This window comes from Pseudophryne corroboree, chromosome 6 (assembly GCF_028390025.1).
Source record: "Pseudophryne corroboree isolate aPseCor3 chromosome 6, aPseCor3.hap2, whole genome shotgun sequence".
In the NCBI taxonomy this organism is placed as follows: Eukaryota; Metazoa; Chordata; class Amphibia; order Anura; family Myobatrachidae; genus Pseudophryne; species Pseudophryne corroboree.
Genome location: NC_086449.1, coordinates 102,445,381 through 102,470,705, shown reverse-complemented (window position 1 = coordinate 102,470,705; position 25,325 = coordinate 102,445,381). Strand labels below are relative to the sequence as shown.

Sequence of the window (25,325 nt, the reverse complement as noted above, 5' to 3'; positions counted from 1 at the left end):
CTCCGTCCCCCAGTCACAGTCTGTCGCCCCTCATCCTCCGTCCCCCAGTCACAATCCGTCGCCCCTCAGCCTCCGTCCCCCAGTCACAATCCGTCACCCCTCAGCCTCTGTCCCCCAGTCACAATCCGTCGCCCCTCAGCCTCCGTCCCCCAGTCACAGTCCGTCGCCGCACAGCCTCCGTCCCCCAGTCACAGTCCCTCACCCCACAACCTCTGTCCCCCAGTCACAGTCCCTCACCCCACAACCTCTGTCCCCCAGTCACAGTCCCTCACCCCACAACCTCTGGCCCCCAGTTACAGTCCCTCACCCCACAACCTCTGTCCCCCAGCCTGTTACCACACAATCTCTTGATACTTTTAAATGTATTTTTATGTGAATCTGGTATTTTCAGGGGATCTGGATGTTTTCAATGTATTATGTGGATGTGTTATTTTCAAGGTTGTTTTTTTTTTTTTGTGGGCCTAGCTTTTTTAAATGTATTTTTATGTGGACCTGGATTTTTTTATGCATTTTTAATGGATCTGATGTGAATAGGGTACAGATAGTATATACATATTGTATCACCCTCTGTATCCTACTCACTACATACATATTGTATCACTCTCTATACTCTACCCACTATATACATATTGTATAAGCCTTTGTGGTATGCTGCTCTTCGTTCTACAGTTTTCACCTGCCACTACAGGAAACACTCCTTAGTGGAAATAGATACGCCCATGGGTGGTGCTAGACACGCACCTTTGGCTGGAACATGACACGCCCCCTCAACGGTACTCCTACAATCTCCCTGAAACTACTTTTCAAAAGTAAGCAAGTATGAGTCAGATGCTTGGTTGCATAGGGAGAGGAATCAGTAGCAGGAAAAGAGAAGTAATAATGCCACTGTATAGGTCATTGGTGCGGCCCCATCTGGAATACTGTGTCCAGTTCTGGAGACCATATCTCCAGAAGGATATAAATACATTAGAGAGTGTACAAAGAAGGGCAACTAAAATGGTGCATGGCCTACATCACAAAACTTACCCGGAAAGGCTAAAAGATCTTAACATGTATAGTTTGGAGGAGAGAAGGGAAAGGGGAGACATGATCAGCGGCGGATTGGCACCAGATTCCGTTTGGCTGGTCCGGACGTCCCCTCTGTGGCTGCCATCATCGCTCATGCCGGCTGGCTGGCTGCCTCGAGCGGAGCTTAGCTCCGATCGCGGCAGCTTTAACTTACAGCTATCTAAAAGATGGCCGCCGCCGGTGCTGCTGCGCATGTGCAAGCGCAGCAGCTCCCCAAAAGCCAGTAGCTGATCCAGTGTGGGGCGAAACATAGCCACAGCGACGCCCACTGACAAATGCTGCCTGCAACTCCGGGCACTCTGTGGCACAGTCAGCGCTGTATTCCTAGGACTCACTATGACACATCTCAGCCCCTCTGCCTCCAGCAGCAGATGCCGTTGCTTTATCTCATTCTCTGTTACTTATCTGTCCCGAACAGCGGGAGAGGAGGCAGCAGCAGCCCTCCCCTCCTCACCCCCTGACTTTCACTTTCACTTTTTGCCTGTGCCTGCTCTCCCAGCACCTTCTCCCCCAGTATCTCAGTCTCTCTCACTCCCAATATCTGCTACATACAGCAGCTGGCTCCTGTGGAACTACAAGTGCCAGCCTGACCTTGGATGATCATGCTGGCACTTGTAGTTCTACAACCACTGCCCCCTCCCCCAGGTCTCAGTTCCACAACTTTTCTTTTATCTGCAAATTCCTGAGGCCCCCCCACCAGGAGAGGAACAGACTGTCCCCCTGAGGGTGGCCACCTCCTCCCATCGTCAGCAGATGCACCTGGACTTCTACAACAGATACTGCCACTGATCTGCCTACAGGTAGGTACCTCCACCCCAATGCCAGCCTTCTTATTCAGGGTATATTTACCCTTTCATACATGGGTCACCTATTTTACCGCTATTGTTATAATGAATTATGTGGGGCTGGCTATTTTCCTTGTGAAATCCTATGTGTCATTAATCTTTGTATTTAATGTATACTGTAGTTAGCAGTAGATTGGCACACTGGGACCCCGGACCAGGTTCCGTTTGGCTGGTCCGGATGTCCGCTCAGTGGCCGTCATCCCCCATGCTGTCTCGGCAGCATTAACCTGAAGCTAACTAAGAGATCGCCGCCGGCGGAGTTGCTGCGCAAGTGCAGCCGCCCCGCCACCGTTACTAGCTGGTTGCCCACAGTAGAAGGAAATGTAGTATGGAACAGATAGCGGCACTCCACGCAATAATGAACACCACACAGGAGGTATGTTTCAACGTGTCAATGCCAAACATAATATACGACATCCTGATGAAAATGACGTATATTATGTTTAGGCATTGAAACGCTGAAACATACCTCCTGTGTGGTGTTCATTATTGCGTCGTTATATACACACACACACACACACACACACACACACACACACACACACACACACACACACACACACAGAAGAATGAGGCGGCACTCGGAGACTGTCAAATAGCATAACCGTGTATTGGTGCAATCAGCGTTTCGAGGACCACCTCCCCTTCGTCAGGATAAATGCAATTGTGAAAAAACAGTGTTTAAATAGGTACAAACCCCCCCTCCCCCATTCGAGATTCTCCCACATGCGAACTCTGCTGGCCACGCCATCTGGGCTTCCTGTCCGGCGTCAGCAAACGCATCAGCGGATCTGGAAATGACGTTGCTTGTTTGTTGTCAGCGTCTCCATGGCCACACTGCTGGGATCCGCAACGTCATTTCCGGATCCGCTGATGCGTTTGCTGACGCCGGACAGGAATCCCAGATGGCGTGGCCAGCAGAGTTTGCGTGTGGGGGAATCTCGAATGGGGGAGAAGTTTGTACCTATTTAAACACTGTTTTTTCATAGTTGCATTTATCCTGACGAAGGGGAGGTGGTCCTCGAAACGTTGATTGCACCAATACACGGTTATGCTGTTTGACAGTCTCCGAGTGCCGCCTCGCTCTTCCATGCATATTGTAGTGGGGTGATCCCCCGGGGAAGGCACCTGAGCAAGACGGTCCCTGTGGTGGACACCCTGAGTGCCGGAGGTACTGTGGATAGATAGATTTTTTATATATATATATATATATATATATATATATATATATATATATATATAAAATGGAATAATAAAGTCAAGAATACGGCACTAGCTGTTATCTAATAAGGTATCTTGCTCCGGTGCCCTCCAGGGGATTGCTGTCCCAATGTATGCTGGCAGCATGGCGGCACTAAGAGACTTCCAATAGCTGCAAAACGTGCTTTTTATTATCAATGAAGTCACGCCCCAAAAATTTTGATGCGCGCCTACTCCATTTGTGCCCGCGGTCAGGCCCTCTGAGCAGTAGTCCCTCCCACTTGACAGACTCCACCCCCCTCAACACCCACCCCCACCCCCCTTTTGAGGGCTGGATCCATACATTTCCCGGGCTGGATTTCGATCCCAATCCGCCCCTGGACAAGATAGACACTTTCAAATATACCAAAGGTCTTAACAAAGTTCAGGAGGGAAACATTCTTCAAAGGATGAGACGTATTAGATCTCGAGGACATACACTGAGACTGGAGGGGGGGGGGGGGGGGGGAGAGGTTCAAGGGAAATTTAAGGAAAAATTACTTCACAGAAAAGGTAGTGGATAAGTGGAATAGCCTCCCATCAGAGGTGGTAGAAGCTAAAACTGTAGAGCAATTTAAACATGCTTGGGATAGGCATATGAATTTCCTTACAAAGAATTAAGGTTCAGAAAGGGTTGAGATTGCCTAAAGGATAAAAAAAAAAAGGCAGACTAGATGGGCCAAGTGGTTCTTATCTGCCGTCAAATTCTATGTTTATAAGTTTCTATTATTTTTCACTTCATAATTATTAACCTGTGCGGCTTCCTTACAAACTTTCTCTAGCTATGGAGATGACACAGGAGGATGTTGGAATGGAGAGACACTGGGAAATGGGGTTGAGAAACAGAGGGAGATGTGCTGGAGAGACAGAATGTACATGCTGAGAAACATGGGGGGGGGGGGGGGGGGTTAATGTTGGATAGACACAGGGATGGGGCTGAGGGGTGGCCTTCAGTATGCCGACTGTCGGGATCCCGGCGCACAGTATACCCGACAGCCGACATACCAACACTTTTTCTCCCTCGTGGGGGTCCACGACCCCCCTGGAGGGAGAATAAAATAGCGCAGCGCGCCACCGCGCCCGCAGCGTAGCGAGCCCGCAAGGGGCTCATTTGCGCGCGCCACGCTGTCGGTATGCCGGCGGTCGGGCTTCCGGCGCCGGTATGCTGGTCGCCGGGAGCCCGGCCGCCAGCATACCATACTACACCCGAGCTGAGAGACTCAAGGGGTTTATGATAAGAGATACGGGGGATCAGGTTAAGAGACATAGATGGGTATTCAATTAGCTCCAATAAATTCTGAGCTATTGAATTCACCAATACGCAGGGGGGTAAATTCAATAGCTCCGAAATTATTGGAGGTATTGAATTGCGGGCTCTTTTCACCCCTTTTTAAGGCATTTTTCGCAAATGCCTTTTCACTTTTTTTTTGCGTGAAGGCGTTGTCGAAAAATGCCTCTAAATCAGTGAAAACGGCCCACGCTTTCACCGGCACAGGTGTGAAAACACGTGGATTTGCCGATTCACATGTTTTTCTCTTGTGACAAATTTTTCACCTAGGCAAAAAAACGGCCCTGCTATTGAATTGGGTGAAAAATGCTATTTTTTCGCCTAGGCAGAAAAAAAATTCCCTAATTGAATATCCCCCATAGGTGTTTGAGGCTAAAAGTCACTGAGGGGGTGAAGCTGAAAGACACAAGGGAGTTGAGGCTGAGAGACCCAATGGGGGGTGGGGGATGATGGTGAGAGATAACTTACAACAGACATACTAATTGCATATGTACTTACATATGCGATTAGTATCGCAAAGGGCAGCTCTCCCAATAACAGCTGCCTTTTGCGATACGTCAGGACTCTCGGTATAGGACCTGGGAGTCCCTCTGCGCATGTGCAGAGGGAAGCGGGGGGGTGCTGGGAGGAATCTGATTGGATCTCAGGGAAAATCAAGGAAAGAAGCCCATAGACTTCTATTGGGTAACGCCACCCAAAGATGGCGTTACCCACCAGCTCCAAGCTCCGGAATGCATCACATTCCGGAGCTTGGTACATATGGAAAGGCTGCAAAAAAGCAGAAAACTGGATTTTCAGTTTGTAAATCTCACCCTAAATACCTTCTTAGAGACGGTCCAGGTAAATTAATATACATATTAATTAAAAAAGAGAGAGAAAGATATTTAGATTAGGGACAGAGAAGAAAAATATAGTAGCAGTCCCTGGCTGCCAGCAGTTTGAAGTAACACGAACCAGAACTACAACTCCCAGCATGCTTTGCTGTTGTCGTCCCCGAACCAATGAATGCATCGAATACTTCTCCTGTTACCATCACCAGTCACCAGCAGCGTTATGGTTCTTCTAGCAGCTACCTAACGGGGTTATGGGAAAGGTCCTCTCCACTAAGGTAAACTAGACGCTGCCGCTACGTAACCAGCAGGAGGAAACCTTATGGAGGTAGGGTGGTACTAAAACGTAAAATCACTTGTATGCTAGCGGGTGGATGCTGTGCAGCCAGGGCACACTGTATCTCTCGCATCTTATATGTAAGCGCTTTACTCTCGGGCGGTGAGCTGATAGGCATTTGTGTTATTATCCTGATCTATTGTGTGTGCACATCCCGCTGCTGTGATTGTCCAGGCCGTGCTGTAATAGAATGATGACTGCATTACAAGACTCCCATGTTATCTACCTGTCCTGATCAGCAGTATGCTGCACTGTAAGCAGATGCTGAGTATACATGACCATATATACGCTTGTGTTGCACATGAGGCTTATTCTGCGGAGTCTCTCTGTTCTACACAGAGATAAAACATTTTCAAAACGTGCATCAGCTTAGCATTCAGGGAGGACAGTCATGAGACTAGTGCTACTGCTAAACATCTGAATATTTATATATCATGGGGGTAATTGGGAGTTATGGAAACAATCTTGTATTTATTTAGACATTTTTGAAACTGCACATTACATTGTAAAACAAAAAAATCAACATTAAAAAGTATTTGTAACTACATTAGTAACACACTGTGGGCATAATTCAGACTGGATCGCGGCAGCGATCGCAGTCAGAAACTCTATGTGGCGCGAGCGCACCTCGGGAGCCCAGTGAGGTGCTAAAGGCGTGTCTGAACCATTGCGGGGGCGGCGGCTGCGTGACATCACACGCAGCCGCTGCGACCCGGGACGCGCCGAGTAGCGGCCTGTCAGAGTGCAGGAGCTGCGCTGGCAGGGTGCAAAAGCATCGCCACCGCGTGATGCTTTTGCACTCTTGCGGGGAGGGGCAGAGCCAGACATGCGGGGCGGACTAGCCCTGTGCTGGGCGTCCCCCCGCATGTCTGAGTAAATGATTGTAGATGTGCTAAATTTAGCACATCTATGATCAGATCTGAATGACCCCCTATATACACCATGTTGGCCAGTTGGAGGAAAAGTGCATAACCGGCTTACATATGCATGTGTTTCATAGTCTTATGTACTTTCTCTAGTTTTTTTTCTATTCTTGTCTATTATTAATTGCTTTATTTATTTATTTATTTATTTCTCTTACGTCCTAGAGGATGCTGGGGACTCCGTAAGGACCATGGGGTATAGACGGGCTCCGCAGGAGACATGGGCACTATAAAGAACTTTTAGTATGGGTGTGCACTGGCTCCTCCCGCTATGCCCCTCCTCCAGACCTCAGTTAGATTTTGTGCCCAGAGGAGATAGGGTGCATTACAGAGGAGCTCTCCTGAGTTTCTCTGAAAAAGAATTTTGTTAGGTTTTTTATTTTCAGGGAGCACTGCTGGCAACAGGCTCCCTGCATCGTGGGACTGAGGAGAGAGAAGCAGACCTACTTAAATGATAGGCTCTGCTTCTTAGGCTACTGGACACAATTAGCTCCAGAGGGACTCGGAACACAGGTCTCACCCCACCGTTCGTCCCAGAGCCGTGCCGCCGTCCTCCTCGCAGAGCCGGAAGATAGAAGCCAGGTGAGTATAAGAAGAAAAGAAGACTTCAAGGTGGCAGAAGACTTCAGATCTTAGCTAAGGTTACCGCTGCGCGCCATTGCTCCCACACGCTACACACACAGAACGGGCACTGATGGGTGCAGGGCGCAGGGGGGGCAGGGCAGCAATAAACCTCTGGTCTGGCAAAAAAGGGTACATTAGGCTGCGGAGGCAGTAAATGAAAAGATCCCCCGCCATTTTTTGAATATTGAATATTGAATATTTATATATATATAAAAAGCGCTATCTGGGTTATTCCAGTGTCAGTTTGGCGCTGGGTGTGTGCTGGCATACTCTCTCTCTGTCTCCCCAAAGGGCCTTGTTGGGGAATTGTCCCCTTATAGATATATCCCTGTGTGTGTGGGGGTGTCGGTACGTGTGTGTCGGCATGTCTGAAGCGGAAGGCTCGTCCAAGGAGGAGGTGGAGCAGATGTGTGGTGTGTCTCCGTCGGCAACGCCGACTCATGATTGGACGGACATGTGGCATATGTTAAATGCGAGTATGGCCTCATTACATAAAAGACTGCACAAAGCAGAGTCCAGGGAGAAAGCAGGGAGTTAATCCACGGATTGGACTGGGTCACAGGGCCCTTCTGGGTCTCAAAAACGCCCCCTATCCCGAATAGTGGACACTGGTACCGACACAGATTCTGACTCCAGTGTCGAGTATGATGATGCAAAATTACACCCAAGGGTGGCAAAAAGTATTCAGTGTATGATTATTGCAATAAAAGAGGTTTTTCATATCACAGATGACCCCTCTGTCCCTGACACGAGGGTGCGCATGTATAAGGAAAAGAAACCTGAGGTAACCTTTTCCCCATCTCATGAGCTTAACGAGTTATTTGAAAAAGCTTGGGAAACTCCAGAAAAAAAAATGGAGATTCCCAAAAGGGTTCTTATGGCGTATCCTTTCCCTGCACAGGACAGGGTACGTTGGGAATCCTCTCCCATGGTGCACAAGGCTTTAACGCGCCTGTCCAAGAAGGTGGCGCTGCCGTCTCCGGACACGGCAGCCCTCAAGGATCCTGCTGATCGCAGACAGGAGACTACTTTAAAGTCTATTTATGCGCATACGGGTGCTTTGCTCAGACCGGCAATAGCATCGGCATGGGTATGTAGCGCAGTTGCAGCATGGACAGATACCTTGTCAGCTGACCTTTATACCCTAGACAGGGATACCATTTTATTAACCTTAGCCCACATTAAAAACGCAGTCTTATATATGAGGAACGCACAAAGAGACGTTGGGTTTCTGGGTTCCAGAGCCAATGCCATGACTATTTCTGCGAGACGAGCTCTATGGACCCGCCAATGGACGGGTGATGCAGACTCGAAGAAGCATATGGAGGTTTTACCTTACAAGGGTAAAGTGTTGTTTGGGGAGGGGCTCGCGGACCTGGTTGCCACAGCTACCGCGGGTAAATCTACCTTTTTACCTTTTGTTCCCCAACAGCAAAAGAAAACTCCACACTATCAGATGCAGTCCTTTCGGTCGCATAAATCCAGAAGAGGTCGGGGCTTCTCCTTCCTTGCCAGAGGTAAGGGTAGAGGAAAGAGAACACCTGCTTCGGCTAGTTCCCTGGAGCAGAAGTCCACCCCGGCTTCTACAAAATCCACCGCATGACGCTGGGGCTCCCCTAAGGGAGTCCGCACCAGAGAGGGCGCGCCTTCGACTTTTCAGCCAGATCTGGATTCTTTCAGACGTGGATCCTTGGGTGATGGAAATTGTTTCCCAAGGCTACAAGCTGGAATTCGAAGAGGTGCCCCCTCGCCGATTTTTCAAGTCGGCTTTGCCAGCTTCACCCCAGGAGCGGGAAGTAGTGTTAGCTGCAATTCAAAAGCTGTGTCAACAGCAAGTGGTGGTCAAGGTTCCCCTGGTCCAACAGGGAAAAGGGTATTATTCAACCCTGTTTGTGGTCCCGAAGCCGGATGGTTCGGTCAGACCCATTTTAAATGTAAAATCCCTAAACCTGTACTTTAAAAAGTTCAAATTCAAGATGGAATCGCTCCGAGCTGTAATATCCAGCCTGGAAGGGGGGGATTTGTTGGTGTCACTGGACATAAAGGATGCATACCTTCATGTCCCCATATACCCCCCTCACCAGGAGTACCTGAGATTCGCTGTACAGGACTGTCATTACCAGTTTCAGACGCTGCCGTTTGGGCTTTCCACGGCCCGTGGATTTTCACCAAGGTATTGGCAGAGATGATGGTGCTCCTGCGCAGGCAGGGAGTCACAATTATCCCATACTTGGACGATCTCCTGATAAAGGCGAGATCGAAAGACCAGTTGCTGAAGAGCGTGTCGCTCTCCCTAAAAGTGCTACAACAGCACGGTTGGATTCTGAATCTGCCAAAGTCACAATTGGTTCCAACGACTCGGCTATCATTCCTAGGCATGATTCTGGACACGGAACAAAAGAGGGTTTTTCTCCCATTGGAAAAAGCCCAGGATCTCCAGAACATGGTCAGAGACCTCCTAAAACCAAAAAGAGTGTCTGTTCATCAATGCACTCGAGTTCTGGGGAAAATGGTGGCAGCCTACGAGGTCATCCCCTTCGGCAGGTTTCATGCGAGGACTTTTCAGTGGGACCTTCTGGACAAGTGGTCCGGGTCCCATCTACAAATACATCGGAAAATAACCCTGTCCCCCAGGGCCAGGGTGTCTCTCCTGTGGTGGCTGCAGAGTGCTCACCTTCTAGAGGGTCGCAGATTCGGCATTCAAGACTGGGTTCTGGTGACCACGGACGCGAGCCTCCGAGGATGGGCAGCAGTCACACAAGGAAGAAATTTTCAGGGACTATGGTCAAGCCAGGAGCAGTGGTGCAAGTGGGCGGGTACGGGTGGGTACGGCGTACCCGTAAGAATTTAGCCGTGGGTATGCCGTACCCACACCGACGGGCCGCCGCTCCTCGCACCGCCGCTGATGTGAGGGAAGGAGAGCGCAGCCTGTGCCTCTCCTTCCCCTCAGTCTCCAGCGGGTGTCTCATAGTTTAATTCAGCGCCGATCCGTGAGCCAATCAGAGCTCGCGGTGCGAGCTCTGATTGGCTCACGGATCGGCGCTGAATTAAACTGTGAGACACCCGCCGGAGACTGAGGGGAAGGAGAGGCACAGGCTGCGCTCTCCTTCCCTCACACAGGACGGCAGCGGCCAGCGGCAGCGGTGAGCAGGGAAGGGGGGGAGGGGGGGCTTGTTATACCTGGCACTGGGGGATATCTGGCACTGGGGGGGCATTTCTATCTGGCACTGGGGGATATCTGGCACTGGGGGGGGCATATATACCTGGCACTGGGGGATATCTGGCACTGGGGGGCATATATACCTGGCACTGGGGGATATCTGGCACAGGGGGGCATGTATACCTGGCACTGGGGGATATCTGGCACTGGGGGGGCATTTCTATCTGGCACTGGGGGATATCTGGCACTGGGGGGGGCATATATACCTGGCACTGGGGGATATCTGGCACTGGGGGGCATGTATACCTGGCACAGGGGGGCATTTATACCTGGCACTGGGGGATATCTGGCACTGGGGGGGCATTTCTATCTGGCACTGGGGGATATCTGGCACTGGGGGGGCATATATACCTGGCACTGGGGGATATCTGGCACTGGGGGGCATATATACCTGGCACTGGGGGATATCTGGCACAGGGGGGCATGTATACCTGGCACTGGGGGATATCTGGCACAGGGGGGCATGTATACCTGGCACTGGGGGATATCTGGCACAGGGGGGCATGTATACCTGGCACTGGGGGATATCTGGCACTGGGGGGGCATGTATACCTGGTACTGGGGGATATCTGGCACTGGGGGCATATCTGGCACTGTAGGGGCATTTCTGTATCTGGCACGGGGGGCAATGTATATCTGACACAGTGGGAGCATTTGTGTATCTGGCACTGTGGGGCAATGTGTATCTGGCACTGTGGGGCAATGTATATCTGGCACTGTGGGGCAACGTGTATCTGACACTGCGAGGCAATGTATATCTGGCACTCTGGGGGCATTTCTGTATCTGGCACTGTGGGGCAATGTGTATCTGGCACTGTTAGTCAATGTGTATCTGGCACTGTGGGGCAATGTATATCTGGCACTGTTAGTCAATGTGTATCTGGCACTGTGGGGCAATGTATATCTGGCACTGTGGGGCAACGTGTATCTGGCACTATTGGGGTCATACGTGTATCTGCCCCTCCCCCATATGTGTATCACGCCCCCATTTTCATTGGCCACGCCCCGTGTGGCATTTGGCCACACCCACAGTACCCGTAAGACATTTTTTCTACTTGCACCACTGGCCAGGAGGCTTGTCTACACATCAACATACTGGAATTGAGGGCCATATACAACGGCCTACGACTAGCGGAGAATCTTCTTCGCGACCTACCGGTTCTGATTCAATCAGACAACGTCACAGCCGTGGCTCATGTAAACCGCCAAGGCGGGACAAGGAGCAGAGTGGCGATGGCAGAAGTCGCCAGGATTATTCGCTGGGCGGAAAATCACATAAGCGCTCTGTCAGCTGTCTTCATTCCGGGAGTGGACAACTGGGAAGCAGACTTCCTCAGCAGACACGATCTCCATCCGGGAGAGTGGGGACTTCATCAAGAAGTTTTTGCAGAGATAACAAGTCTTTGGGGAATTCCTCAAATAGACATGATGGCGTCACGCCTCAACAAAAAACTTCGGAGGTATTGCGCCAGGTCTCGTAGCAGTAGACGTCCTGGTGACACCTTGGGTGTTTCAGTCGGTCTATGTATTTCCTCCTCTTCCTCTCATCTCAAAAATATTGAGAATCATAAGACAAAGAAGAGTGCAGACAATACTCATTGTCCCAGATTGGCCTCGAAGGGCCTGGTACTCAGATCTTCAGGAAATGCTCACAGAAGATCCGTGGCCTCTTCCTCTAAGGGAGGACCTGTTACAGCAGGGGCCATGTGTGTTCCAAGACTTACTGCGGTTACGTTTGACGGCATGGCGGTTGAACACCGAATACTAGCTGGGAAAGGTATTCCGGAGGAAGTTATCCCTACTCTGATAAAGGCTAGGAAGGAGGTGACGGCAAAGCATTATCACCGTATCTGGAGGAAGTATGTATCTTGGTGTGAAGCCAAGAATGCTCCTACGGAAGATTTCCATCTGGGCCAGTTTCTCCACTTTCTACAGACAGGAGTGGATATGGGCCTGAAGTTAGGCTCCATTAAGGTACAGATATCGGCCCTATCTATATTCTTTCAGAGGGAATTGGCTTCTCTCCCAGAAGTCCAGACGTTTGTGAAGGGAGTGCTGCACATACAGCCCCCCTTTGTGCCCCCAGTGGCACCGTGGGACCTTAACGTGGTGTTAAGTTTCCTGAAATCTCACTGGTTTGAACCTCTTCAAACAGTGGAATTAAAATTTCTCATGTGGAAGGTGGTCATGTTATTGGCCTTGGCATCTGCAAGGCGGGTGTCCGAATTGGCGGCCTTGTCCCACAAGAGCCCCTATTTGATTTACTATGTGGATAGAGCGGAGTTGAGGACACGTCCTCAATTTTTGCCTACAGTGGTTTCTTCATTTCATATGAACCAACCTATTGTGGTGCCTGTGGCTACGGGGGACTGGGAGGACTCCAAGTCCCTGGATGTAGTCAGGGCCTTAAAGATTTATGTAGCCAGGACGGCTAGGGTTAGGAAAACAGAGGCTCTGTTTGTCCTGTATGCAGCCAACAAGGTTGGCGCTCCTGCTTCTAAGCAGACTATTGCTCGCTGGATCTGTAACACGATTCAGCAGGCTCATTCGACGGCTGGATTGCCGTTACCAAATTCGGTAAAGGCCCATTCCACTAGGATGGTGGGCTCTTCTTGGGCGGCTGCCCGAGGCGTCTCGGCATTACAGCTTTGCCGAGCTGCTACTTGGTCGGGTTCAAACACTTTTGCTAAATTCTAAAAGTTTGATAACCTGGCTGATGAGGACCTTGCGTTTGCTCAGTCGGTGCTGCAGAGTCATCCGCACTCTCCCGCCCGGTTGGGAGCTTTGGTATTATCCCCATGGTCCTTACGGAGTCCCCAGCATCCTCTAGGACGTAAGAGAAAATAAGATTTTAAACCTACCGGTAAATCTTTTTCTCCTAGTCCGTAGAGGATGCTGGGCGCCCGTCCCAGTGTGGATTGCATCTGCAAGACTTGTATATAGTTGTTGCTTTCATAAGGGTTATGTTACAGTTGGAATTGGTCTTTGACTGATACTGTTTTTTGTTCAATTTCCATTATCCAGTCAGAATGTCGACATGGATTTTAGGTTGACAACAATATGTCAATGTGGTTAAAATGTTGACACCAGAGTGTTGACATGCAGTTTTTTTTGCTTATTGTTAGGTGTTTGGTTAAAGGTTAGGCTAAAATAAATGTTGACATTCTGGTGTCAACATGTTAAATGTCAACATTTTTAGCATGTTGATATTTTAACCATATTGACGTGGTTGAATGTCAACATTTTTTTTCCACCTAAAGTCAATTTTGACATTCAGAACCTTCTGGTGGTCACATTCTGACTGAATACATTCTCAGTGTCGACGTTTTATACCATACCAGAATTGCCACAACTGTTTGGTGATTGTATATTCTCCCGTGCTCCCAACAAATGTGTGTCTGTACATGTGTTATGTAATATACATTGTGAGCGCCACAGGTGCAGGGACTGATGTGAATGGCCAAATATTTTATTTGAAGTGTTGCAAAAAATGTGTGCAGTGTATACCTATAACTGGAAAAAAGATAAAACTAGTGTTTTGCGCTTGGTGCACTGATTATCTAGATTTTGATAAATGGATAGGCAAATAGATAGCACTATTTAATTGTGTGTCTGTTTTACTTCAATTAACACACATGGAACTTGCTTTCATAAAAACCAACTAGAATATTTTAATAGCATTACACATACATAAATCATGTATACCAATATTGGATATATTAAAAATCAATAAACTATAACACACTGAAAGAATGCGCTTAAATTGTCTAAAACACAGATTATATAATAGTGTCCATAAGTAGTAACAAGTGGACGGCAACAATGTATCATGTGAGTGCTACACAAGCATGCCTCATCAATTTACAGCAGCTGCTGGAGCCTACTGATTTGTATCTAATGTCTCTAATCCTCTTGCTACTGGCGTCCCAGTGCAGAGGAATATTACTAGCAATATATTTACCCGAACAGCGGGATTCTCCACATATAGCGTATATTACCAAGAGGATATCCTTAAGGCGTGCAGCCACAGCGTCCGCCGCTTGCACTGTTCTTGGTGCAGTGAGGATCTCTGTCCTGGCAGGCGGATAAGGATCCTTCAGGTGTCAACAATCAGCGGGTTGATTCAGGTAATGGTTCAATTTTGCAGGGAGAAATCCTAAGACGTGAAGCCACAGCGTCTTGCCGCTAGCACTATCCGTGGTACAGGAGAAGTCTCTGTCCTGGCAAAGCGGGTGGGCGCTTACGTGGCCGCTGTTCCGATCAGCAAGTATCTGTACTATGGTTACCTCCACAGGGATGACCGTCGGCACCAAGCACAGATTGTAGGCACCAGTGATTGCACTCAGGTCAGTGTTGCCGTCAGTGACACTGACGGCAACACTGACCTGAGTGCAATCACTGGTGCCTACAATCTGTGCTTGGTGCCGACGGTCATCCCTGTGGAGGTAACCATAGTACAGATACTTGCTGATCGGAACAGCGGCCACGTAAGCGCCCACCCGCTTTGCCAGGACAGAGACTTCTCCTGTACCACGGATAGTGCTAGCGGCAAGACGCTGTGGCTTCACGTCTTAGGATTTCTCCCTGCAAAATTGAACCATTACCTGAATCAACCCGCTGATTGTTGACACCTGAAGGATCCTTATCCGCCTGCCAGGACAGAGATCCTCACTGCACCAAGAACAGTGCAAGCGGCGGACGCTGTGGCTGCACGCCTTAAGGATATCCTCTTGGTAATATACGCTATATGTGGAGAATCCCGCTGTTCGGGTAAATATATTGCTAGTAATATTCCTCTGCACTGGGACGCCAGTAGCAAGAGGATTAGAGACATTAGATACAAATCAGTAGGCTCCAGCAGCTGCTGTAAATTGATGAGGCATGCTTGTGTAGCACTCACATGATACATTGTTGCCGTCCACTTGTTACTACTTATGGACACTATTATATAATCTGTGTTTTAGACAATTTAAGCGCATTCTTTCAGTGTGTTATAGTTTATTGATTTTTAATATATCCAATATTGGTATACATGATTTATGTATGTGTAATACTATTAAAATATTCTAGTTGGTTTTTATGAAAGCAAGTTCCATGTGTGTTAATTGAAGTAAAACAGACACACAATTAAATAGTGCTATCTATTTGCCTATCCATTTATCAAAATCTAGATAATCAGTGCACCAAGCGCAAAACACTAGTTTTATCTTTTTTCTTGTGCTTCCCTGAGGATATTGCCAATCCTTTAGTGTGTGCAGCTGGTGTACTGAATAAATTAACTACATATTTAATTATATTTGCGCCAGGAGCTGGGGTGTTAATCACTCCTAAATTTTGTTTTTCTGTATACCTATAACTGGCAATAAATAATAATAAAAACAATATATGACAGGGGAGCGGTCATGTGACTGAGGGGAGCCGGGGGTGCAGAGCTGCACCGAGAGCCGGTGCAGCAACAGGTAATCATTTCCTGTTTCTACAGGGGAAGCAGTCGGGAACCCGTCAGTCAGAATACCGAGGCCGGGATCCCGACACTAGTCTGAATACTGACACCGTCATTCAGAAAGGGGGCAACATCCCGGCGCCGGAATCCCGACAACCGGGATCCTGAACGAGGAGAGATTAGGTTTAGACTGCATCCCGGGGGGTTAGGATTAGGCTGCATCCTGGGGGGTTGGGATTAGGCTGCATCCTGGGGGGTTAGGCTGCATCCCGGGGGGCGGGTTAGGCTGCAGGGGGGGTTGAGGTTAGGCACCGCCCTTGGAGGGTTAGGGTTAGGCTACGGGGTGGGAGGGTTAGGTTTACGCAGCAGGGATGGGGGGTTAGGTTGAGGCACAAAGGGGGGGGGGGGTTAGGTTTAGGCACAAAAGGGGGAGGTTAGGGTTAGGCTGCGAGTAGGGGGGTGGGGAGAGGGTAGAACACCCTGACACACCCCGGGATTGCTGTGTCGGTATTTGGCACGCCAGGATATCATACACTGGGATCTCATACTGATCCCTTCTACAGAAATCATTGATGTAAGGAGGAGAAATACTAGGTTTTATTCGATTGTTTCAGTTGAATCTTTAGTATAGTGGTCAGATGCATAATATTATGATTGTGTAATAGATCTATAAATCTTCCCCTTGCTGCAGTATATGATAATATACATTAGTATACGCTTTGCAGAGTTAATTGTATTTAATAACATATGTGCAAAGGTAAGACTAGAAGTCCCTCTAGGACAGGAGTGATTACTTAGGTTTCTATTTGTTGGATTTAGATTAGAATTTGTGCTAAAGGTTAGATAGAATCAATTATGGAATCTGAGCCCAAAGTCTAGTGTCACACTTTGTTATTATTCTTAATTGCTTTTAAGATGCCAAATATTGGGCGTAATTCCAAGTTGATCGCAGCAGGAAATTTTTTAGCAGTTGGGCAAAACCATGTGCACTGCAGGGGAGGCAAATATAACATGTGCAGAAAGAGATAGATTTGGGTGTGGTGTGTTCAATCTGCAATCTAAATTGCAGTTTAAAAATAAAGCAGCCAGTATTTACCCTGCACAGAAACAAAATAACCCACCCAAATCTAACTCTCTCTGCACATGTTATATTTGCCTCCCCTGCAGTGCACATGGTTTTGCCCAACTGCTAAAAAATTTCCTGCTGCGATCAACTTGGAATTACCCCCATTGTCTGCAGCGTTGTACAAGGAATGTACAAATATCATTGGTACAACACAGAGCAATAAACCAACAAACTAGATAAGATGCGAACAGGGGGAAGGAGTCGGGTAATAGAGTCACTGAGAGAGACTAGGAGACATGAGACAGGGACCACTGGAAACAAGGATAGTGCTAGTTATGTACCTGAGAAAGGAGGTTCCTGCATGTGACAGGTTACATGCTAAGAAGAGTCAACTTTTAGAATGTTAACTGGAAAGAAGACGAGGTCATGAACACAGATTGCAGGTTTAGGAAGAGGGATTGTAGGCTTTGGCGTATAGTTGTGTTTTTAGTGAATACTTGAAGCTGGCAAGACTGCAGAGAAGTCTGACTTAGTGAAAGTGTGATTTCCAGAGGAGGCGGGCATGAGAGGAGGTAAACATGGTCAGAATAAGAGCAGAAAGGACTGGACTGAGTGTGGACAAATTTTATTTTGGAGATGCGGGAGGAGGAAAAGTCATTAAGTGGTTTGTAAGTGAGGGTCTGGATTCTGAGTGGGGTGGGAATCTAATGAAGCAGTCTGCAGAGGAGGGAGGAAATACAGAATGGTTAAAAGGAAAATGAGATGGGAAGCTGCATTTGTGATAGACTGAAGTGGTGAAAGGTGATCAAGGAGGTTACAGTTGTCGAGGGGAGGGTGTGAGCAGAAATTTGACAAAAGTGCCGGCGCAATGCTAATTTCTGCCCTTAGCGTGGTGGAAACAGCATCGCGCCACGCACTTAAGTCAGAGAATGCCAATTCTCCCAACTAATCACCCTGTTTAGTCTGGGAGAACAGGCATTGTCCGACTTACCATTGCGCTGACTTGAATAGCAGCAGGAGCTAATTCCCGGAGCTATTCAACTCGCTTAGAATTGAATCAAGCCTCATGTTTCCAAACTTGCATAGTGCATGTTGCAGTGTGTAATATATAAATTGCCAGTTACCACTACCCTTTATGAGAGGATTATACTGTACAATTGTTTATGAATTGTGGGACACAAAACAGTACTTCTATCTCACACATGAATCACAAGGAAATTTAGATTTAGCTGGCCCAATTCTAATGACCTAGTTGACCTCAAATCAGAGAGGAAAATTTGTGTTTCCCTTTACTCAGTTATATATTAATCAGTGTTCTTTTTAAGTAAGAAGTTATTTAATTGTGTTATCTTGTTTTCTACTTTGTATTTTAGGGTCCTGTAACATTTGATGATGTTGCTGTGTATTTTTCCAAGGAGGAATGGAGTCATTTAGGAGACATGGAGAAAGCTCTCTACAAAAATGTGATTATGGACAATTACCATATGCTCCAATCACTAGGTAATACAACTGTTATGAGGCAACAAACGTTCAGTAGTATGAGCCTGATTCAGAGATTTACGTATATCCAATATTTACGCAAATCTCTGATGCGCATATTCAGACCTAGTTCTGTGACTCTGTCACAATGACCTGAAAGCCACAGCATGATAGACATGCTCCTGGTGTTTGGGCAGCATGTCTGAAAACGGGGGCATGACGGCCTTATTTTCTGAAGCTAGTGGCTGCGTCCTTCTACACAACGTCACTGGTCCTGTTGGCGTGATTTTGCTAGACATCCTGAGTAACCTCTGAGGGTTACTCATACCCCTTTCACACTGCACAAATAAACCGGTATCGACCGTTATATTGCCAGGTCGATGCGGGTCACTCTGCGGTGTGAAAGGGCCCATGGCGAATTCCCGGGTCGCCTGACCCGGTAATTCAACCCGGGAATAAAACAGCGTTATTCTTGGGTTATTACTGGGTCAGGTGCAGTGTGAACGGATTGCCAGGTGGATGCCACCCAGGACCCATTCACAGCAGAGGTGGCGTGAAGATGATCTCATCTCCCAGCGCCGCCTCCGCACCCGTCCCCGACTCTGCCCCCTGACCGCGATGGCAACCCGACCCGGCACATTGCCGGTTCGGGAAGCTAATGGGAAAAGGTCCAATGCCGGGTCGCACCCGGGAAGGATCCGTTTCCAATTCCCGGGTGCGACCCGGCATTGCGATGTGAAAGCGGCATCAGATGTCCGATATTCATACAGTTGATCTGATGCTGCATTTTCAGACCCAGCAGCATCACACAGCATTAGCGCCTGCCTCTGGAACCCAGAAGGTTAGCCAGTGTATAAAATGTGAGATTTTTGGATGCTAACACTGAAACGTTCTCCATAAACTAATGTATAAATATTAATGTATAAAACCAGCAGTGAGGAACAATCACATACACTTTCTTTGATTCGGACAGGTTTTGTGGGCCATAAACCAGAGATTGTGCAATGGATTGAACAAGGGAAAGAAGTCTTTTTAAGCCGTCAGCAGGAAATGTTATGGAGAAATCGCTGTCCACTATTGGACCCAGGTAGTAATTAGAGACATAAATCTTAATATATGAGGGTGGTACAATAAGTAAGGTAACAAGACGCAAGAAATCTGATTACACTACACACCTCAATGTGTGACCATGTTTCCGCCAGCCCCGCCATTTTACAGCTGATGTTGGGGCGGTATGACTGATATGAGGGGTGTTCTGATGTCCATGAGGGGGAACAGTGGTATACCTGCTCTGGCCTGGTGGGAAATTAGATTTAAATAGAAAACATTACACACGACAGAGGTCTTATAACTCTACTTATTGAACCACCCTCATATATTTGCTACTCTGTTCACTCAGGTGAAGACCTAAAGGAAGTTGTAGAACTGGTGTGAATTCCAGTATATAGTAAAAAAATATAGACCTGGCCCTTACAGCTATATTTAAAAGCACCTGTTAATCCTGGCCAGGTGTGCAGGTGAGAAGAGGTAAATAAATATATAAACTAATGTTTTTCTACCTCACTGACTTTGGAAAATACTGGAAGGCATTGCTGTGACTGCTGTACTTAATCTCTCCAATGTTGACTTGGAGAGCGGATTAACTATCTAACATCTTAACAATACAATGACTATTAAATATTGATATGAGTTAACACAGTGACTGCTTCATTATTTCCTACAGCTATGACTGCTTTACTAACTTCCTGCACATACGCGGTCGAATCACATTATTATGACCACCTACCTAATTATGCAAATTAAACTGCATATCTAATAGTGAATTATTGATTTCTCTTACGTCCTTGGGGATACTGGGAATCCATTTAGTACCATGGGGTATAGACGGGTCCACTAGGAGCCTTGGGCACTTTAAGAATTTGATAGTGTGCGCTGGCTCCTCCCTCTGTGCCTCTCCTACCAGACTCAGTTTAGAAAATGTGCCCGGAGGAGCCGATCATGTCTCTGGAAGCTCCTGAAGAGTTTTCTGCATTTATTTTATCTGTTTGTTATTTTCAGGCAGGACTGGATAGCACCAGCCTGCCTGCTTCGTGGGACTTAGGTGGGGGGAACGGCCCAACCTCTTAAAGGGTTAATGGTCCCGTTCCCCGCTGACAGGACACTAGCTCCTGAGGGAACTATTTGCTAACCCCACCATGGCGAGCGTACATTCCTGTAGCATGCTACCACCCCTAACAGAGGCAGAAGAAAGAAGAGTGGTAAGTACTAAGCCGGCGTCCCGGTTAGTGGGTCGCGGCCATTATGGCGGCATGAGGATACGGAGACGCATGGCTTCTACATGGGGTGGCTGAGTCTCTAGACTCAGTACACAGTGCAGACGCACAGCTTCTGAAGGGGCGAACTGAGTCTCAGTACACTAAAGGGGAATTCAAATGTTTGAAAAGTCGGTTGGGTGTCTGTTTTTTCCTGTCTATTAGATAGGAAAAAACAGACACCCTACTGACTTTTCAAACAATTGAAGATATCTCTATATGTGTACACCGTACCCAGACTGGCATTACAGACTTAAAAGGGGGCTGACTCCATTTTAGGCACAAAATTACCTCAGCCAGTATAAAAAAGAGCGGGAAGACCGTGCGCCATTGAAGGGGTGGGGCTTCACTATGAGCGTATCCAGCAGCTCACCAGCGCCATTTTCCCGGGCATAGACGCTGACTGACAGGGACGCGCAGCTCCTCCGGAGAGACTCCAGATTACCTCAGCGGTACCAGGGAGTCCTAACGGGAGGGAGCGATTGTTAGTGTACCGAGTCCCTAATCTAGACACTTCGTCTGCGACCCGGCTAAGCTTGGCATTAGCGGTTAGGGCGCCGTGTGCTGGCTCCATACTATCTCTGTGTCTCCTTGGAAGGGCTCTTTGTGGGTTAATTGTGCATTTAATCTTTTCCTGTGTGTGTGTGCTGTCACTGTCACAGTATGTCAGGCAAAGAGTGTGTTTCATGTAAGGCACAGTGTTCCTCTTCTCCAGGGGGTTCACTACTGTGTGCACAGTGTAGTGTATCTACCCAGGCTAGCGGGGCAGAGCCAGCTTGGCTGGATTCCATTAAGAGAATGATTTCCAATATTTCTACTAAGTTGTCCCGCAATGAGAAAGAGACGCAATACTTATGACAATCGACTGAGTTTATGAAAAGAGACTCAGTACCCAAACCAGCGTCTCAGTCCCCTACCATTTGTCCACAAAAAGTACTTTGGCCCATATCCTGCAGTCTGACTCTGATGATGAAGGGTCAGACATGGAAGAGGGGGAGATGGACTCAGAGGTGGGGGAGGCTACTCTGCCACAGGGAATAGAGGCTATCAGAGAAGTTCTGTATATCCCTGATAAGGGGACAGAGGAGAGTGAGGAACCTTATTATAATATAAAAAAGAAATCCTCAGCCACTTTTCCTGTGTCAAAGGAACCAAATACCCTGTTTGAAGAACCGTGGGTTAATCCTGATAGGAAATTTAAAATCCCTAAAAGATTGCTATCATCTTTTCCTTTTCCTCCTGAGGATAGGAAAAAATGAGAAAACCCACCGATAGTGGATGCATCAGTATCCAGGCTGTCACGAAAAATTGTATTGCCTGTCCCGGGTGCAGCCTCCCTAAAAGACAAGGCTGATCGTAGAATTGAGACTACACTCAAATCCTTGTATACAGCTGCTGGGGTGGCCCAGAGACCCACTATTGCATTTGGGTGGATCACTAACGCCATTGCCAAATGTCGGATAACCTAATTCAGGGGTTAGATACCTTACCTCAAGGGGAGATTATTTCTCTGACGTCCTAGTGGATGCTGGGAACTCCGTAAGGACCATGGGGAATAGCGGCTCCGCAGGAGACTGGGCACAAAAAGAAAGCTTTAGGACTACCTGGTGTGCACTGGCTCCTCCCCATATGACCCTCCTCCAAGCCTCAGTTAGATTTTTGTGCCCGACCGAGCAGGGTGCAATCTAGGGGGCTCTCCTGAGCTTCTTAGAAAAAAGTTAGTTTTAGGTTTTTTATTTTCAGTGAGACCTGCTGGCAACAGGCTCACTGCATCGAGGGACTAAGGGGAGAAGAAGCGAACCTGCCTGCTTGCAGCCAGCTTGGGCTTCTTAGGCTACTGGACACCATTAGCTCCAGAGGGATCGAACACAGGCCCAGCCTCGGAGTCCGGTCCCAGAGCCGCGCCGCCGGCCCCCTTACAGAGCCAGAAGCAAGAAGAGGTCCGGAAAATCGGCGGCAGAAGACATCAGTCTTCATCAAGGTAGCGCACAGCACTGCAGCTGTGCGCCATTGCTCCTCATGCACACCTCACACTCCGGTCACTGATGGGTGCAGGGCGCTGGGGGGGGGGGCGTCCTGAGCAGCAATATTAACACCTTGGCTGGCAAAAATACATCACATATAACCCCCAGGGCTATATGGATGTACATTAACCCCTGCCAGATTTTACAAAAAAGCGGGAGAAAAGTCAGCCGAAAAGGGGGCGGAGCTATCTCTCAGCACACTGGCGCCATTTTCCCTCACAGCTCCGCTGGAAGGACGTCTCCCTGACTCTCCCCTGCAGTCCTGCACTACAGAAAAGGGTAACAAAGAGAGGGGGGGCACTAATTAGGCGCAGTATTACAGATAACAGCAGCTATAAGGGAAAACACTCTATATAGTGATATCCCTGTGTATATATAGCGCTCTGGTGTGTGCTGGCATACTCTCCCTCTGTCTCCCCAAAGGGCTAGTGGGGTCCTGTCCTCTATCAGAGCATTCCCGGTGTGTGTGCTGTGTGTCGGTACGGCTGTGTCGACATGTATGAAGAGGAAAATGATGTGGAGGCGGAGCAATTGCCTGTAGTGGAGATGTCACCCCCTAGGGGGTCGACACCTGAGTGGATGGGCTTATGGAAGTGAAAGTGTCAACTCTTTACATAAGAAGTTTGATGACATGGGACAGCCGGCTTCTCAGCTTGTGCCTGTCCAGGCGTCTCAAAGGCCATCAGGGGCTCTAAAACGCCCGCTACCTCAGATGGCAGATACAGACGTCGACACGGATACTGACTCCAGTGTCGACGACGAGGAGACAAATGTAACTTCCAGTAGGGCCACACGTTACATGATTGAGGCAATGGAAAATGTTTTACACATTTCTGATAATACCACAGGTACCACTAAAAAGGGTATTATGTTTGGTGAGAAAAAACTACCTGTAGTTTTTCCTGCATCTGAGGAATTAAATGAAGTGTGTGATGAAGCGTGGGTTTCTCCTGATAAAAAACAAATAATTCCTAGGAAGTTATTGGCAATGTACCCTTTCCCGCCAGAGGATAGGGCGCGTTGGGAAACTCCCCCTAGGGTAGATAAAGCGCTCACACGCTTGTCCAAACAGGTGGCACTACCGTCTCCGGATACGGCCGCCCTTAAGGATCCTGCTGACAGAAAGCAGGAGACTACCCTGAAGTGTATATACACACACACTGGTGTTATACTGCGACCAGCAATCGCCTCAGCCTGGATGTGCAGTGCTGGGGTGGCTTGGTCAGACTCCCTGATACCCTGGATAGGGACAGTATATTACTGACTGTAGAGCACTTAAAAGATGCAATTTTATACATGCGTGATGCACAGAGGGATATTTGCCGACTGTCATCACGAGTAAGTGCTATGTCCATTTCCGCCAGAAGGGGGTTATGGACTCGGCAGTGGTCAGGTGATGCCGATTCTAAAAGGCATATGAAAGGCCCCATAAGGGCAAGCGGGCAAAAGGCTCCTCTTTTCTGCCCCGTGGCAGAGGGAGAGGAAAAAGGCTGCAGCAAACAGCCAGTTCCCAGGAACAGAAGTCCTCCCCCGCTTCCGCCAAGTCCTCAGCATGACGCTGGGGCTCTACAGGTGGACTCAGGTACGGTTGGGGCCCGTCTCAAGAATTTCAGCGCACAGTGGGCTCGCTCACAAGTAGATCCCTGGATCCTTCAGGTAGTATCTCAGGGGTACAAATTGGAATTCGAGACGTCTCCCCCTCGCCGTTTCCTAAAGTCTGCCTTACCGACGACTCCTTCCGACAGGGAGGCGGTGTTAGAAGCTATCCACAAGCTGTATTCCCAGCAGGTGATAATCAAGGTACCCCTCCTGCAACAAGGAAAGGGGTATTATTCCACAATGTTTGTGGTACCAAAGCCGGACGGCTCGGTGAGACCCATTTTAAATCTAAAGTCATTGAACACTTACATAAAGAAGTTCAAATTCAAGATGGAGTCACTCAGAGCGGTTATCTCGAGCCTGGAGGAAGGGGATTATATGGTGTCTCTGGACATCAAGGATGATTACCTGCATGTCCCAATTTACCCTTCTCTCCAAGGGTACCTCAGGTTTGTGGTACAGAACTGCCACTATCAGTTCCAAACGCTGCCGTTTGGATTGTCCACGGCACCGCGGGTCTTTACCAAGGTAATGGCCGAAATGATGTTACTCCTTCGAAGGAAGGGAGTTTTAATTATCCCGTACTTGGACGATCTCCTGATAAGGGCGAGATCCAGGGAACAGTTGGTAGTCGGGGTAGCACTATCTCAAGAAGTGTTACGACAGCACGGTTGGATTCTCAATATTCCAAAATCGCAGCTGATCCCGACGACACGTCTTCTGTTCCTAGGGATGATTCTGGACACAGTCCAGAAAAAGGTATTTCTCCCGGAGGAGAAAGCCAGGGAGTTATCCGATCTAGTCAGAAACCTCCTAAAACAAGGTCAAGTATCGGTGCATCAATGCACAAGGGTCCTGGGAAAAATGGTGACTTCTTACGAAGCAATTCCATTCGGCAGATTCCACGCAAGAACTTTCCAGTGGGACCTGCTGGACAAATGGTCCGGATCGCATCTTCAGATGCATCAGAGGATAACCCTATCTCCAAGGACAAGGGTGTCTCTCCTGTGGTGGTTGCAGAGTGCCCA

At 48.3% G+C, this 25,325-nt stretch overlaps 1 protein-coding gene across 3 annotated transcripts in view; it reads left to right on the top strand.

The window, feature by feature from the left end:
* Positions 1–1,679: 1,679 nt before the first annotated feature.
* LOC134936493 (zinc finger protein 569-like) overlaps positions 1,680–25,325 on the top strand; it is an 80,918-nt gene continuing 57,272 nt past the window's right edge. The window contains exons 1-3 of one of the 3 annotated variants that reach the window (XM_063931552.1): positions 1,680–1,868; positions 18,257–18,383; positions 19,336–19,449. In XM_063931552.1, coding sequence (XP_063787622.1) covers positions 18,323–18,383; positions 19,336–19,449 — 175 coding nt within the window. In that variant the 5' untranslated portion in view covers positions 1,680–1,868; positions 18,257–18,322. The other 2 variants (XM_063931551.1, XM_063931550.1) reach the window with 2 other exon arrangements.